Source organism: Melozone crissalis, unplaced genomic scaffold (genome assembly GCF_028551555.1).
Source record: "Melozone crissalis strain CALT ecotype California unplaced genomic scaffold, PUWL_Pcris_2 ptg000064l_1, whole genome shotgun sequence".
Taxonomy (NCBI): domain Eukaryota; kingdom Metazoa; phylum Chordata; class Aves; order Passeriformes; family Passerellidae; genus Melozone; species Melozone crissalis.
Window position 1 is genome coordinate 1,078,103 of NW_026535842.1, and position 16,264 is coordinate 1,094,366.

Below are 16,264 nucleotides of genomic sequence, written 5' to 3' on the forward strand. Positions count from 1 at the left end.
CTGGTGTATCCTTGGGTTCCCCCTCCCCTATTTTGGGGTGTTCCTGTGCTCCCCTCCCCCCGGCACTCCCATCCCGCCCCCAGCCCCATTTCCCACGGCCCGGGCCCGTTCCCAGCCCCCTCCCCCATTTCCTGCGGAGCCTCCCCGGGGATGGGGGGGGAGCCCGGCCCGGCCCCCCCGCCTGGGAACGGCTCCGGGTTTGTCCTTTTTTAGCCCCGCTGGAGCTTTTTCCATGAGCTCAGCACGGGGGGGGAGAGAACCGAAACCTCCCGCAAATCCTCCGCAAAACCTCAACGAAACTTGCCCGAAACCTCCCCAAAAACTTCCCCAAAAACCTCCCCAAAAAATCCCTAAAAACTTCCCCAAACCTCCCCCAAAATCTCCAAGAAACCTCCCCAAAATCTCCCCCAAAATCTTCCCCAAGTCCTCCCCCCACATGTCCCCTAAAAACTCGCCAAAACCTCAACGAAAACTTTCCCAAAACCTCCCCAAAATTCTCCCAAAACCTCCCCAAAAAATCCCTAAAAACTTCCCCAAATCTCCCCCAAAATCTCCAAGAAACCTCCCCAAAATCTCCCCCAAAACCTCCTCCAAAACTTTCCCAAAACCTCTCGAAAATTCCCCAAAATCTCCCCCAAAACCTTCCACAAATCCTCCCCAAACCTCCCCCAAAAACTCGCCAAAACTTCAACAAAAACTTCCCCAAGATTCCCCAAAATCTCCCCCAAAACCTCCCAAAAAAATCCCCAAAAACTTCCCCAAACCTCCCCCAAAACCTCAGCCAAAATCTCAAATAAACCTCCCCAAAATCTCCCCTAAAACCTCCCCAATATTCCCCCAAAACCTCAAAAAAAAAAAATCCCCAAAAACTTCCCCAAATCTCCCTCAAAATCTCCAAAAAATCTCCCCCAAAAAACCTCCCCCAAAACCTCCCCAAAATTCCCCCAAAATCTCCACTAAAATCTCCCCAGAACCTCCCCAAACACTTCCCCAAAACCTCCCAAAAATCTCCCCAAAAATTCCCCCAAAACCTCCCCAAAAAATCCCCAAATCTCCCTCAAAATCTCCAAAAAATCTCCCCCAAACTCCCCCAAGCCTCCCCAAAATTCCCCCAAAACCTCCCCAAAATTTCCCCAAAAATTCCCCCAAAACCCCCCAAGAAAAAAGAGAAATAGAAAAAAGAAACCCAGGATTTGTTTTTGGCTTTTTTTTTGGAAGTCCTTTTATTATGAATATAAAAATACTCAGGTATTTACAGCAAATAAATATCATTTCGGTAACAAATAAATTACACTGGGGGGGGTTATACAAAAGGGGAGGGGGGCGTGCAGGGGTTGGGGACAGGAGGGGACAAAGGGGACAAATGCCAGGGCAGGGCGGGCACAGAGCCCTGGCAAGGGGGGCACGGAGGGAGGGGGTGGAGATAGAAAAATGTCAGGGAGAAAAACCCGAAATCGGCCCAAAAAAATCGTCCCGAGGGCACCGGGCACAAGGTGGGCACGGGGGGCGTCCCCACGTCTGTCCCTCCATGGGGACGCCGTACCGAAGGGGTGGCACCGGGAGCCCAGGGTGGCAGCGGTGCCAGGGTGGCAGCGGTGCCAGGGTGGCGGCCCTGTCCCCAAGGGAGGTGCCCAAGTGACAATGCTGGGTGCCAGGGTGCCAATCCTGTCCCCAAGGTGGGCACCAATGCCAGCGTGTCGGTGGCACTGAGGTGACACTCCCGTTTCCAGGGTGGCACTGGGTGACACTGCTGTCACCAAGGTGGGCGCTGGGGTGACCATCCTGTCCCCGAGGTGGGCACCAGTGCCAACGTATCAGTCCCCAAGGTGGGCACTGGCACTGGGGTGGCGCAGGGTGGATCCTGCGGTGACACTGCTGTCCCCAAGCCGGGCACTGGGGTCACCCTGCTGTCCCCAGGGCGGGTACCAGCGTGGCAATCCTGTCCCCAAGCCGGGTGCCAGTGCCAAGTGTGCGTTGCCAGCCGAATCCTGGTGCCAGGCGCCCGTCCCAAGCTGGGTGCCAGTGCCAGACGCTTGTACCCAGCTGGGTCCTGATGCCAGATGCTTGTCCTCAGCTGGATCCTGGTGCCAGGCGCCCGTCCCAAGCTGGGTTCTGATGCCAGATGCTCATCCTCAGCCAGGCCCTGGTGCCACGTGCCCATCCCCAGCCGGGTTCTGATGCCAGGCACCCATCCCCAGCTGGGTTTCAATGCCATCTCCATCTGATGCCAGACGCTCATCCCCAGCCAGGTTCCGATGCCAGGTGCTCGTCCCCAGCCGGGTTCCGATGCCAGGCGCTCGTCCCCAGCAGGATCCCGATGCCAGGCACCCATCCCCAGCCGGATCAGCTCCGCCGTGCCCGCTCCGCGGTGCCCACAGCAGCCCCCGGAGCGGAGGCGGGCACGGCTCACACCGACGACTCCTCGGGGTTGGAGTCGGGCAGGGGCTGGCGCTGCTGCAGCTTGCGCCGCAGCTCCTCGGCCAGGTCGGCGCAGGCCGGGCGCTCCTCGGCGCCCAGCGCCAGGCGGATGTACCCGTTGGAGGCCGAGCCGCGCAGGGGCCCCAGGTGGATGCGGGTGGGCGAGTGCAGCGGCTGCCCGGGCACGGCGGCGGGCGGCGAGGCCGCGCCGGGGCCGCCGTTGCGGCAGCGGGCCGCGCCCGCCGCGCCGGCGTGCCCGGGCACGATTTTCAGCGAGCCGTCCGAGTAGTAATAACTGGACGGGTCCCAGAGCTTCTCGTCCGAGTCGGAGGCGGCGCTGGGCACGAAGCGCGGGCTGGGCATCTCCTTGGGCAGCTCGATGGGGTACACCAGCGTGCTCTCGATGGCCTTGGCGCCCTTGCCCAGCTCGCGGCGCAGGCGGCGCCACAGCGACAGCACGGCCAGCAGCAGCAGCAGGCACAGGGCGCCCAGGCACACGGCCAGCACCCACACCGCGCCCGGGCTCTGCAGCGGCGCCCGCGTCTCCAGGGGCGCGCCCGGGCCCGCCAGCACGGCCACGCGGTACTCCTGGGCGGGCAGGCGGGCGCCCTGCTCCTCGGCCAGGCAGCGGTAGGTGCCGCTGTGCTGGGCGCCCGCGCCGGGCACCACCAGCGCCCGCAGCCGCGCCTCGCCCAGCACCAGCACCCGCTGCGCCGCCAGCGCCCGGCCCTCGAAGGTCCAGAGGGCGCGCGCCAGGTTGGAGGCCAGGCGGCACGTGAGCACCAGGTCGGTGCCCGCCACCACCGTCACGTTCTTGGGCGTCAGGGAGCCTGCGGGGACACGGCGGGACAGGGGCGTCATGGGGTGGGGTCCATGGGGTGGGGTGGGATCCATGGGGTGGGATGGGATGGGATGGGATGGAGTCCATGGGATGGGATGGGATGGGATGGGATCCATGGGGTGGGATGGGATGGGATGGGATGGGATGAGATCTATGGGATGGGATTGGATGGATGGGATGGGATCCATTGGATGAGATGGGATCCATGGTGTGGGATGGGATCCATGGGATGGGATGGGATGGGATGGGATGAGATCCATGGAATGAGATGGGATCCATGGGATGGGATGGGATGGGATGGGATCCATGGGATGGGATGGGATCCATGGGATGGGATGGGATCAGTGGGATGGGATTCGATGAGGTCCATGGGATGGGATGGGATGGGATGGGATCCATGGGATGGGATGGGATCCATGGGTTGGCATGGGATGGCATGGGCACACCCGTGTGGCACCAGTAGGGTCTCACCTTGCTTGGCCACCTGTGGCACGGAGCAGGCGCCGGTGTCGGAGCTCAGCACGTCCTGCACCAGGTGGGAGCTGCGGGAGGATGGCACCGTGAGGGGGTACCCGTGGTGCCCCCTCCCCAGGGATCACTGATCCCCCCCTGGCACCCCTGCACAGACCCCCAAAATGCCACCCTGGGCACCCCTGCACAGACACCCCAAAATCCAAAGGCTCCTGGAGCTCCCTGGGGCAGTGCCCATTCCCTGGGCAGTGCCAGCCCCTTCTGGGGACAGAACCCTTCCCAAACTCCACCCTGACCGTGCCCTGGGTGCCATCTCTATGCCCTGGGTGCCATCCCCATGCCCTGGGTGCCATCCTTGTGCCCTGGGTGCCATCCCCATGCCCCGGGTGCCATCCCCGTGCCCCGGGTGCCATCCCCGTGCCCCGGGTGCCATCTCCATGCCCTGGGTGCCATCCCCGTGCCCCGGGTGCCATCTCCATGCCCTGGGTGCCATCTCTATGCCCTGGGTGCCATCCCCATGCCCCGGGTGCCATCTCCATGCCCCAGGTGCCATCCCTGTGCCCTGGGTGCCATCCCCGTGCCCTGGGTGCCATCCCCGTGCCCCGGGTGCCATCCCCGTGCCCCGGTACCCGTTGTGCCCGTCGGTGCGGACGCAGGCGCTGCCGTTGCGGCTCCAGGCGCAGTAGGGGTCCCGTGCCAGCACGCAGTCGGTGCAGGACTGGTAGCGCCCGCACTCTGCCAGGGGCAGCTGTGCCACCTGCAGGCGGGACCCGGCGAACAGCAGCTTCTGCCAGGGCGGGGAGGGCACGGCGGTGAGGCGGCGCTGCTGGGCGGCACCGCGGTGACGCTGCCGCCCCCAGCCCTGGCACGCTCACCTTGGTGCCCGCCAGGACCAGGCTCTCCACGGGCTGGGCGGGCTCGAACACCTGCAGCTCCTCCACCAGGTGGATGCGGGTGCCCAGATCCAGCGCCTTGTGCACCCAGCCGTCAGCTGCGGGTTGGCACGGCGGGCATCAGCGATAGGGCACCCCGGGGCTGGACACGTGGTGCCCTGTCCCCATGGTGCCCTGTCCCTGCTGTGCCATGTCCCTGCTGTGCCATGTCCCTCGGTGCCATGTCTCCTTAATGCCCTGTCCCCTCTGTGCCCCCTGTCCCGCTGTCTCTGTCCCCTGGCATTACCTGTGCCAATGAAGAGAACCTCATAGGTGCCCCCTGTCCCTGTGCCCCCTGTCCTCTGGCATTCCGTGTCCCCTGGCATTCCCTGTCCCTGGCATTACCTGTGCCAATGAAGAGAACCTCATAGGTGCCCTCTGTCCCTGGCATTCCCTGTCCCTGGCATTACCTGTGCCAATGAAGAGCACCTCGTAGGTGCCCCCTGTCCCTGGCATTCCCTGTCCCTGGCATTACCTGTGCCAATGAAGAGCACCTCGTAGGTGGCCCCGTCCAGCCCTGCCACGCGATCCACCACGAGCTGGGTGAAGTTGGCATCCCTCTTGAGCAGCAGCGGGCGCCCGCGCTGGGGTGGCACCGGCTCGTCCATCAGCGGGTGCTTCTTGGCGAAGTTGAGCGTGTTGTCGGGCAGCTCCAGGGAGCTGGCAAAGCCGTTCTGCCGGTGCCAGTCCGTGATGCACTGCCAGGGGCACAGGGGGCACCGTCAGGGCATGGGAGAGGGCACGGGGGGAACATCAGGGCATGGGGAGGGCACGGGGGGAACTCAGGGCATGGGGAGGGCACGGGGGGAACTCAGGGCACATGGGGGCAGTCAGGGCATATGGGAGGGCATGGGGGCACTGAGGTGGGTCCCAATCCCTCTTGGGATGGCACAGATGGGTCCCAAATCCCGCTCAGGGTGGCACAGATGGATCCCAATTCATCTGAGGGGGCACCGATGGATCCCAACCCTCAGGGGGCACCACCAACCCCAGAGATGGATGCCAACCCCATGGAGGGCACCACTAGCCTCGTGGATGGATGCCAACCCTTCGGAAGGCACCATCAGCCCAACAGATGGATGCCAACCCCTCAGAGGGCACCACCAGCCCCAGGGATGGATGCCAGCCCTTCAGAGGGCACCCCCAGCCCAGGAATGGATCCCAACCCCTCAGAGGGCACCCCCAGCCCATGGATGGATGCCAACCCTCAGAGGGCACCCCCAGCCCAGGAATGGATCCCAACCCCTCAGAGGGCACCCCCAGCCCATGGATGGATGCCAACCCTTCAGAGGGCACCCCCAGCCCATGGATGGATGCCAACCCTCAGAGGGCACCCCCAGCCCGTCGCTCTCACCGCGCCGGGCCGGGGCGTGGGCACCTCGCCCGAGTAGCGCCCCCATTTCTGCGCCTGCTCCCGGTACTCCTTGTAGGGCCCCTCGAAGGCCTTCTTCACCTCCAGGATGGGGTAGCGGCAGATGGCAGAGACGTCCACGTCACCCCTGCGGGCACAACCGGAGTGGGCAAAGGGACAGGGGCACCGTGGGCACCACGGGAACTGGGACAGGGCCACCCTGGGCACCATGAGAACTGGGACAAGGCCACCATGGGCACCAGGACAAGGCCACCATGAGCACCACGGGAACTAGGACACAGCCACCATAGTGACCATGGGCACCAGGACAAAACCATCATGGTCACCAGGACAAGGCCACCATGGGCACCAGGACAAGGCCAACATGGTGACCGTGGGCATTGGGACAAGGACACCATTGTGACCATAGGCACCAGGACAAGAGCACCATGGGCACCAGGACAAGGCCACCATGATCACCGGGACAAGGCCAACATGGTGACCACGGGCACTGAGACGAGGCCACCATGGTCATCAGGACAAGTGCACCATGGGCACCAAGACGAGGCCACCATAGTGACCATGGGGACCAAGGCAAGACCACCACGTGTACAGGGACAAGACCACCATGGTCACTGGGACAAGGCCACCATGGCCACCAGGACAAGGCTGCCATGGTCACCAGGACAAGACCATCATGGTCACTGGGACAAGGGCACCAGGGCCACCGGGACAAGACCACCATGTACACAAGGACAAGGCCACCATGGTCACTGGGACAAGGCCACCACGGTCACTGGGACAAGGCCACCATAAGCACCAGGACAAGGCCATCATGGTCATTGGGACAAGGCCACCATGGTCACAGAGACAGGGCCACCAGGGCCAGCATGGGCACGGTGGGCACTCACCAGCGGGCCTGGAAGACGCCGAAGAAGGCGGTGTCCTGCCAGCGGGCACCGGGCAGGGTGAACACGGCCTGCAGGCGGTTGAAGTGCAGCTGCTGCTCGGGGGCCGAGCACACCAGGCGCGCCTTCAGGAACGACGTCCACTTCTTCTGCAGCGTGCGCGCGCCGCCCACGTCGCCCTGCGGGGACGCGGGCGCTGCGGGCACTGCGGGTACCGCGGGCACTGGGACGTGGCCACTGTGGGCGCTGTGGGCACCCTGGGTACCACAGGCACCAGGGCCACCATGGGCACCAGGACAAGGCCACCGTGGTGACCATGGGCTTCAGGGCCATGGGCTTCAGGACAGGGCCACCAGGGGCCACCATGGACATGGCCACCATGACCATGAACACCACAGACAGCAGGACAAGGCCACCAAGGGGACCAGGACAAGGCCACCATGGGCACCCGGAAAAGGCCACCATGCTGACCACGGGCACCAGGAAAAGGCCACCATGGGTACCATGACAAGGCCACCATGCTGACCAGTGGCATTGGGACAAGGCCACCATGGGCAACAGGACAGGGCCACCATGTGACCACGGGCACCAGGACAAGACCACCATTGGCATCCAGGACAAGACCACCATGGGCATCCAGGACAAGGCCACCATGCTGACCAGTGGCACTGGGACAAGGCCACCATGGTCACTGGGACAAGGCCATCATGGTGACCACAGGCTTCAGGACAAGGCCACCATGTGCATCCAAGACAAGGCCACCATGGTGACTATGAGCAAGGCCACCATGGGCATCCAGGACAGGGCCACCATGGTGACCACTGGCACTGGGACAAGGCCACCATGGGCAACAGGACAGGGCCACCATGCTGACCATGGGCACCAGGACAAGGTACTTTGCAGACCCATGCCACCTGTGCCACCACCTGCTCTGTGCAGCAATCACACCCAACTGCCAAACCTCATGCCAACTTCCCAACCCTCAGACAGCTCGGGGCGTGTCCCCAGGTGTCCCCAGGCGTACCTTGCAGACCCGTGCCACCCGTGCCACCACCTGCTCGGCGTAGCAGTCGTACTCCACGGCGCGCTCGCTGAAGAAGAAGTAAACCTTGTCGTCGTCGCCGCTGCCCGCGCTCTCGGGCACGAAGGCCGACGCCACGAAGTGAGGCTCTGCAAAAGCTCCTTGTCACACCCGTGCCCTGCCCCCCGTCCCCTCCCGTGTCCCCTGTCCCCCGTGTGTCCCCACCGTTGAGCCACGAGGTCAGGTACTCCGTCTTCATGGAGTAGTGCGGGCCCAGGTTGCGCAGGATGACGGGCTCCGTGCCCAGGAAGTTGTTGAAGGTGGCAGAGTAGAGCTCCCCGTCTGTGAGGGAGGTGTTTAAGGGGGGTGGCGGGCACGGGTGGCACCCCCCACCCCCCCCGTGTCCCCAGAGGTGTCACCTACCCACGATGAGGCCGGTGTGGCCCTTGGTGGGGTCGTAGGGACATTTGCCTTTGCCGTCCTCGAATGCCACCGGGTCCAGGGTGAAGCCGGAGAGCTCCTGGGGGGCACAGGGTGGGGTGGGGGGCGCTGGGTCATGTCTGTGCCACCCACACAGGCCCAGGGACATGGACAGCCTCCAGGTGACCCTCTTGGGGACGGGGACAGCCTGGGGCCACCCTCCTGGGGACAGGGACACCCTTTGATGAGCGATGGAGATGCCCCTTGATTGTCGTTCTGGGATAGGGACAGTCTTGGATGACCCTGCTGGGGACAGGGACAGCCCTGGGCCACCCTCCTGGGGACAGGGACAGTCCTGGATGAGGGACATGGATGCCCCTGGATGATTCTTCTGAGACATGGACAGTCCTGGATGACCCTCCTGGGGACAGGGACATCCTCGGATGAGGGACAGGGACACCTCTGGATGACCCTCCTGGGGGCAGGGACAGCCTGGGGCCACCTCCACAGCACAGGGACACTCCTGGATGAGGGACATGGATGCCCCTGGATGATTCTTCTGAGATAGGAACAGTCTTGGATGACCTTGTACCACCCTTGGATGAGGGACAGGGACACCTCTGGAAGTGGCTCTTGGGGACAGGGACCCTCCAAGATGACCCATCTGGGACTGTCCCTGTCCCTCATCCAGGGGTGTCCCCGATTCAGGTGACCCATCTGGGACACCCCAAGTGCACAAAGACGCCCCCAATCTGCTCTCACCGCCACAAAACCACCCTAAATGTCACCCCAGGGGACAGGGCCACCCCTGGGGAGGGCAGGGGACGCTGGGGACAGGGATTTGGGGACACACTCACGATGTAGGTGCACTTGGGCTGGAAGGCGTAGGTGCCGCACGCGTACAGGTGGGAGCTGTTGTAGCTCTGCAGGAAGCGCACGTAGTTGAAGCAGTCGGTCTGCGAGGGGACACAGGGACATCAATGGGGACAGGGACAAGGGATGGGGCGCTGGGGAGGTGGCACCGTAAAGGGGTGGGGACAAGGGACACGGCACAGGGACAGTGGCACAGTGAAGGGATGGGGACAAGGGACACGGCACAGGGACAGTGGCACAGTAAGGAATTGTCATTTCAGGCATGGGGACAAGGGACATGGCACAGGGACAGTGGCACAGAAAAGAAGTGGGGACATGGCACGAGGACACTGGCACGGGACAGGGATAGAGGACAGGGGGCACTGCCACCACATGGGGACAAGGGGAATGTGGCAAGGCATGGGGACACAGGACATGGCACAAGGACACAGGGACAGGACCCCTGGAGCTGGCACAGCACAGGGACACAGGACATGGCACCAGGACACAAGGACACAGCCCCTGGAGCTGGCACAGCACAGGGACACAGGACATGGCACAGGGACACAGGGACAGGACCCCTGGAGCTGGCACAGCACAGGGACACAGGACATGGCACAAGGACACAGCCCCTGGAGCTGGCAAAGCTGGCACAGCAATGAGACACAGGACATGGCACAAAGACACAGCCCCTGGAGCTGGCATAGCACAGGGACACAGGACATGGCACCAGGACACAAGGACACAGCCCCTGGAGCTGGCACAGCACAAGGATACAGAACATGGCACCAGGACGCAAGGACAGGACCCCTGGAGCTGGCAGAGCACAGGGACACAGGTCATGGCACAAGGACACAGCCCTGGCACGGTGCCCCAAACCCCGCCATGCCCCCGTGCCCACCTGGTTGTTCTTGCCCTTCTGCACGCACTCCGCCTTCTTCTCCGCGGGCGCCTCCCAGGAGATCTGGGGGTGGCACAGGGGTCAGGGGCCGGCAGGGCACCCCCACCCCGAATGCCACCCCGGTTTGGGGTGCCCCGGGGCCTCACCGCCGCCTTGAGCTCCACGGTGCCCGTGGCCAGGGCGAACACGGCCTCGCGGGCACCCACGTAGAGCAGCGCCTCGGCCTCGTCCAGCGTCAGCGTCAGGTAGTGAGAGACCCCGCCCTGGGAGAAACGCTTGGCAGTGTCCTGCAGCTCTGCGGGGACAGGGACAGCGGCATGGGACATTACTGAGTGTGGGGACACCGGGCTGGGACACCACAGCATCCCCAAACTCTGTCAGATCCCTCTTGCAGCTCTGCAGGGACAGGGACAGCGGCATGGGACATTACTGAGTGTGGGGACACAGGGATGGGACACCACAGCATCCCCAAACTCTGTCAGATCCCTCCTGCAGCTCTGCGGGGACAGGGACAGCGGCATGGGACATTACTGAGTGTGGGGACACAGGGATGGGACACCACAGCATCCCCAAACTCTGTCAGATCCCTCCTGCAGCTCTGCGGGGACAGGGACAGCGAGATGGGACAGGGCAGAGTGTGGGGACACCAGGCTGGGACACCACAGCATCCCCAAACTCTGTCAGATCCCTCCTGCAGCTCTGCGGGGACAGGGACAGCGGCATGGGACATTACTGAGTGTGGGGACACCGGGCTGGGACACCACAGCATCCCCAAACTCTGTCAGATCCCTCCTGCAGCTCTGCGGGGACAGGGACAGCGAGATGGGACACACAGACTGTGGGGACACCGGGCTGGGACACCCCTGCAGCTCTGCGGGGACAGGGACAGCAGCATGGGACATTACTGAGTGTGGGGACACCGGGCTGGGACACCACAGCATCCCCAAACTCTGTCAGATCCCTCCTGCAGCTCTGCGGGGACAGGGACAGCGAGATGGGACAGGGGAGAGTGTGGGGACACCGGGCTGGGACACCCCTGCAGCTCTGCGGGGACAGGGACAGCGGCATGGGACACACAGACTGTGGGGACACCGGGCTGGGACACCCCTGCAGCTCTGCGGGGACAGGGACAGCACAATGGGACACACAGACTGTGGGGACACTGGGCTGGGACACCCCTGCAGCTCTGCGGGGACAGGGACAGCACAATGGGACACCACAGAATGGGGGACACCGGGCTGGGACACCACAGCATCACCCAACCCCTGCCAGATCCCTCCTGCAGCCCTGTGGGGACAGGGACAGCGGCATGGGACACCACAGAGTGTGGGGACACCGGGCTGGGATCCCCCTGCAGCTCTGTGGGGACAGGGACAGCACAATGGGACACCACAGAATGGGGGGACACCGGGCTGGGATCCCCCTGCAGCTCTGTGGGGACAGGGACAGCAGCATGGGACATTACTAAGTGTGGGGACACCGGGCTGGGACACCACAGCATCCCCCAAACTCTGTCAGATCCCTCTTGCAGCTCTGCAGGGACAGGGACAGTGAGATGAGACATTACTGAGTGTGGGGACATGGGGACATTGGGCTGGGACACCACAGCCTGTGGGGACACCCAGCTGGGACCCCCCTGTACCTCTGTGGGAACTTGGGGACCCCCCCGCAGCTCTGTGGGGACACCAAGCTGGGACCCAACCCCCCCCCCCCGCAGCTCTGTGGGGACAAGGGGACGCAGGGCAGGGACCCCCGAGGGCACCCCCGCCCCCGCCGGCCACCCCCGGCCCCGCGGCACACAAAGGTCCCTTTGTCACCAAACACAGTGGCCTTTGCAGGGACCCCCCCGTGCCCCCCGGGCTCTGCAGAAAGGAACCATTGAGGGGACAGCGCCAGGGCCCCGGGCGGGGACGGGGACACGGGGCTGGCACGGCACGGGGGCGGTGGCACGGCTGAGGGTGGGGGCCTGGCCATGGGGACAAGGGACAGGGACACAGCGAAGGAGTGGGGACAAGGGACACGGGATAGGGACAGGGACACAGCGAAGGAGTGGGGACAAGGGACAGGGACACAGCAAAGGAGTGGGGACAAGGGACACTGCACAGGGACAGTGGCACAGCAAAGGAGTGGGGACAAGGGACACTGCACAGGGACAGGGACACAGCGAAGGAGTGGGGACAAGGGACATGGCACAGGCACACCTCCAGGTGTGGGGACAGGGGACATGGCATGAGGACAGCATGGGGACAGTGACATAGTGAAGGGACTGAAGTCTCAGGCACAGGGACAGTGGCATAGCAGAGGGCATGGGGACAAGGGACATGGCATGGGGACAGTGGCACTGGACAGGGATAGAGGACAGGGGGCACTGCCACCACATGGGGACAAGGGGAATGTGGCACAGCATGGGGACACTGGGCATGGCACGGGGACAGGGCCACTGGAGCTGGCACGGCACGGGGACACAGGGTGACAGCACAGGGCAGGGACAGAGGCTGCTGGCACAGGACAAGGACAGAACCTCGAGGTGCTGGCAGGGCACTGGACACGGCAGAGGGACAGGGACAGGGGACATGGCCGAGGGACGGGACAGGATGATGGCAGGGCGTGGGGACAGGAAATGGCAGAGCGATGGGACAAGGGACACGCAGACAGATGGGACGGATGGGACAGGATGGTGGCAGGGCGTGGACGCAGGGGACATGGAGGAGGGACAGGACAAAGGACCTGGCAGAGGGATGGGGACAGGGGACAGGGCAGAGGGATGGGGACTGGGCACAGAGATGGGGACAGGGCACAAGGATGGGGACAGGGGACAGGGCAGAGATAAGCAGGAAACAGGGCAGAGATGGGGACAAGGGACACGGCACAGGGATGGGACAAGGGACACGGCACCGGGCAGTGGCCCCCAGGTGCTGGCACAGGACTGGGGATGGCACATCTGGCACATCTGGCACATCCCTGCGTGTCCCCTGCACCCCAGTTTTGGGGACACCCACCCAGCACTGTCTGAGAAGGGACGGGCCAAAAGCCACCCGGGATGGTGACAACACCCCACACCCTGTCCCCCATCCCCTGGCACTCACCCTCGTAGGGCACCGTCCTCCTGGGCACGGCGCTCCACGACGCGCCCGGGGTGCCAGCAGCGCCGGCGGCAGCGGTGCCAAGGAGCAGCAGCACGGTGACAGCGGCCATGGCCCCGGCGCGGCGCTGGGGACACCGCGGGGTCCCTGCGGGGGCACACGGGGCCCCGTCAGTGCCACGGGGCGGCGGCGTCACGCGGGCGGCGCGGGCACAAGGCGGCATTGAGCGCGCCGTCACGAGGCCGGGGCACCCCATGCCCGGGGGACGGCGAGGAAATGGGGAGGGGGGGCAGGACCGGGCACTGCCCACCCCCCACGTCCTGCCCGGTGTCCCCGGGGTGCCCTGGATGGTGCCCGGGGCGGGCAGGATGCGGCGGGGATTGTTCGGGCCGGCCCCGCGGGAAGCAGGAAACCGGGGGGGCCCGGGGGGGCCCCGGTGACGGCTCGGGAAGGATTTCCGGGAGGGCGGGGGACGGGAAGGGCCGTGGGAACGGGGGACACCCCCGGGCGGGCTTCCTGCGGCGGGGGAGGGTGGCACGGGCACAGCTGGGGCGTGATGGGCACAGCTGGGGTGTGACAGCCACAGCTGGGGTGGCATTGGCACAGTTGGGGTGCTAGGGACATATCTGGGGTGTGATGGGCACAGCTGGGGTGTCACAGGAACCTCTGGGGTGTGACAGCCACAGCTGGGGTGGCATTGGCACAGTTGGGGTGCTAGGGACATATCTGGGGTGTGATGGGCACAGCTGGGGTGTGACGGGCACATCTGGGGTGTGACAGCCACAGCTGGGGTGGCATTGGCACAGTTGGGGTGCTAGGGACATATCTGGGGTGTGATGGGCACAGCTGGGGTGTGATGGGCACAGCTGGCGTGGCACTGGCACAGCTGGGGTGTGACAGGCACAGCTGGGGTGTGACAGCCATATCTGGGGTGTCACAGGAACATCTGGGGTGTCACAGGGACATCTCGGGTGCCAAGGGCATGGTTGGGGTGTCACGGCCACATCTGGGGTGTGACAGGCACATCTGGGGTGCCATGGGAACATTCGGGGTGCCACAGGGACATTTAGGGTGTCACAGGCGCATTTGGGGTGCCAGCTGAGGTGCCACATGGAGAATTGGGGTCCCACAGGCAAAGATGGGGGGGGGGGTTTGTCACAGGCCTGGCCAGGGTACCACGGGCAGAAATCGGGGTGCCACGAGCACAGCCGGGGCACAAGAGACAAATCCGGGGTGCCCTGGGCCAGTTTGGGGTGCCCTGGGCACAGCTGGGGTGCCACAGGATCGGCCAAGCCGCCGCGGGCACGGCCGGGGCTCAACAGGCACAGCTGGGCTTGCAACAGGCACGGCGACAGGGACAAAGCACGGCCACGGTGCCACAGGCCACGGGGCACGGCCGGGGTGCCAGGGGCACGGCCGGGTGCCCAAAGCGGGGACAGCACCCTCGGGGTGCCACAGCCAAAGCCAAACCCCGAAATTGGCGCTGGACGCTCCGGGAGCGCCCTGAGGGGCCCGGCCGGGGGGGGTCCCCACACGGTGCCAGCCCCGGTCCCCACACGGTGCCACCCCCGGTCCCCACACGGTGCCACCACGGCGGTGCCCCCCCGGCTCCCCACGGCGCTGCCCGCCCAAGCCCCGCGCCCCCGGCACCCCCCGCTCCCCGCCGCCGTTACCGTGGGGGGGATTTCCCGCTGCACCGACGGCTCCGAGCGGCGGAGGGGGCGATTCCGGCCCCCCCATCCACGGGCGGATCGCGGTGGGGATGGGGGGGGGAGGGAGCCGGCGGCGATCCCCGGTACCGGGAGGAACAAAGCGCCTCCCCCTCCTCCTCCCGCCCCCGCGGCTCCGCCACAACAATACCGGGGCGGGGCGGGGGGGGGCCCGCACTCACCTCAGGGCGCGGCGGCGGCGGCGGCGGCGGCGGCGGGGCGGGAGGCGGCGGCTGCGGGGCGGGCGCGGGGGGGGTTCGGGGGGGCCCGGCCGGGGCGGCGGGAGGCGGGCGGCGGAACGGAGCGGGGCGGGGGCCCGGGCGGGGCGGCGGAGGGAGGCGGCGGAGCGGGGCGGGGGTTCCGGGGGGCGCGGGGGGGCCCGGCCGGGGAGCGGGAGGCGGGAGCGGCGCTGAGGGGAGCGCGCGGCGCGGCCCCGAGCGGCCCCGCCCCGCCCGTGACGTCACGGACCCCCTCAGGGGAGGGGGCTCGGGTCGGGTCGGGTCAGATCGGAACCGCTCGGGTCAGATCGGAACCGTTGGGGTCTAATCGGAACCGCTCGGGTCAGATCGGAACCGTTCGGGGAGGGTCTGATCGGATCGGAACCGCTCGGGTATAATCGGAACCGTTCGGGTCTAATCGGACCCCGGTCCAGTCGGAACCGCGTCCGCTCGGAACCAGTCGGGTCTTACTGGGACCAGTTGGCTCAACGATGTTCAGCCCAGCTCAGCTCGGCTCGGTTTGGGTCCCATCCAGAACCCCTCAGCCCAGTTCAGCCCACTGGCCTCGCTTGGCTTAACCAGGCTTGGCCCAGTTCAGAGTGTCCCGGTTGGGCTCAGCCCAGTTCAGGCCAGTTTAAGCAGGCTCAGCTCAATCCAGCTTGGTTTAGCCCAGCTTGGGTTCACACAGTCTGGTTTAACCCGGGTCAGCCCAGCCTGGCTTTACTGGCCTGGCTTGGTTCGGCTCAGCCTGGTTTTACCCACCCCAGTTTGGCTCAGTTCAGCCCAGCTTAACCAGGCTCGGCCTATCCCGGTTTGACTCAGCTCATCCCAATCCATCCCAGTTTGACCAGTGCCATCCCTGGTGTCATCCTCAGTGCCATCCCAGTGCCATCTTGGTGCCATCCTGGTGCCCAGAATCCCTTCCCAGAGAGGACAAGGACAAAGCCCAGGTGGGCACCAGGTGTGGCAGCACAGCCAGGTCACCTCCAGGGACAGGACAAGTGCCACGTGGTGCCACCCCTGCTGGGACACGGCCGAGCTGACACGGCTGCCGGGCACCTCTCCAGGCGCTGGCATTGCGCTCTGCTAATTAACGGGGCCGAGATAATGAGGGCATGGCAGTGGGCACCAAGCTGTGA

The 16,264-nt window shown here is 65.3% G+C and overlaps 1 protein-coding gene across 2 annotated transcripts; it reads right to left on the reverse strand.

Moving 5' to 3' along the window:
* Positions 1-2,240: 2,240 nt before the first annotated feature.
* Positions 2,241-15,106, reverse strand: SEMA4C (semaphorin 4C). 2 transcript variants are annotated; one of them, XM_054289176.1, is made up of 15 exons: positions 15,090-15,106; positions 13,202-13,345; positions 10,262-10,410; positions 10,116-10,178; positions 9,220-9,318; positions 8,366-8,462; positions 8,168-8,284; positions 7,946-8,091; positions 6,925-7,100; positions 6,017-6,161; positions 5,138-5,360; positions 4,606-4,721; positions 4,360-4,517; positions 3,731-3,801; positions 2,241-3,248 (listed from the first exon to the last, which is right to left on the reverse strand). In XM_054289176.1, the coding sequence occupies exons 2-15, from the start codon at positions 13,308-13,310 to the stop codon at positions 2,407-2,409; spliced, it is 2,511 nt and encodes an 836-aa protein (XP_054145151.1). In that variant the 5' UTR covers positions 13,311-13,345; positions 15,090-15,106; the 3' UTR covers positions 2,241-2,406. The 2 variants fall into 2 exon arrangements, with proteins under 2 accessions (XP_054145151.1, XP_054145150.1); XM_054289175.1 differs by lacking the exon at positions 15,090-15,106 and adding an exon at positions 14,872-14,892.
* Positions 15,107-16,264: the final 1,158 nt, after the last annotated feature.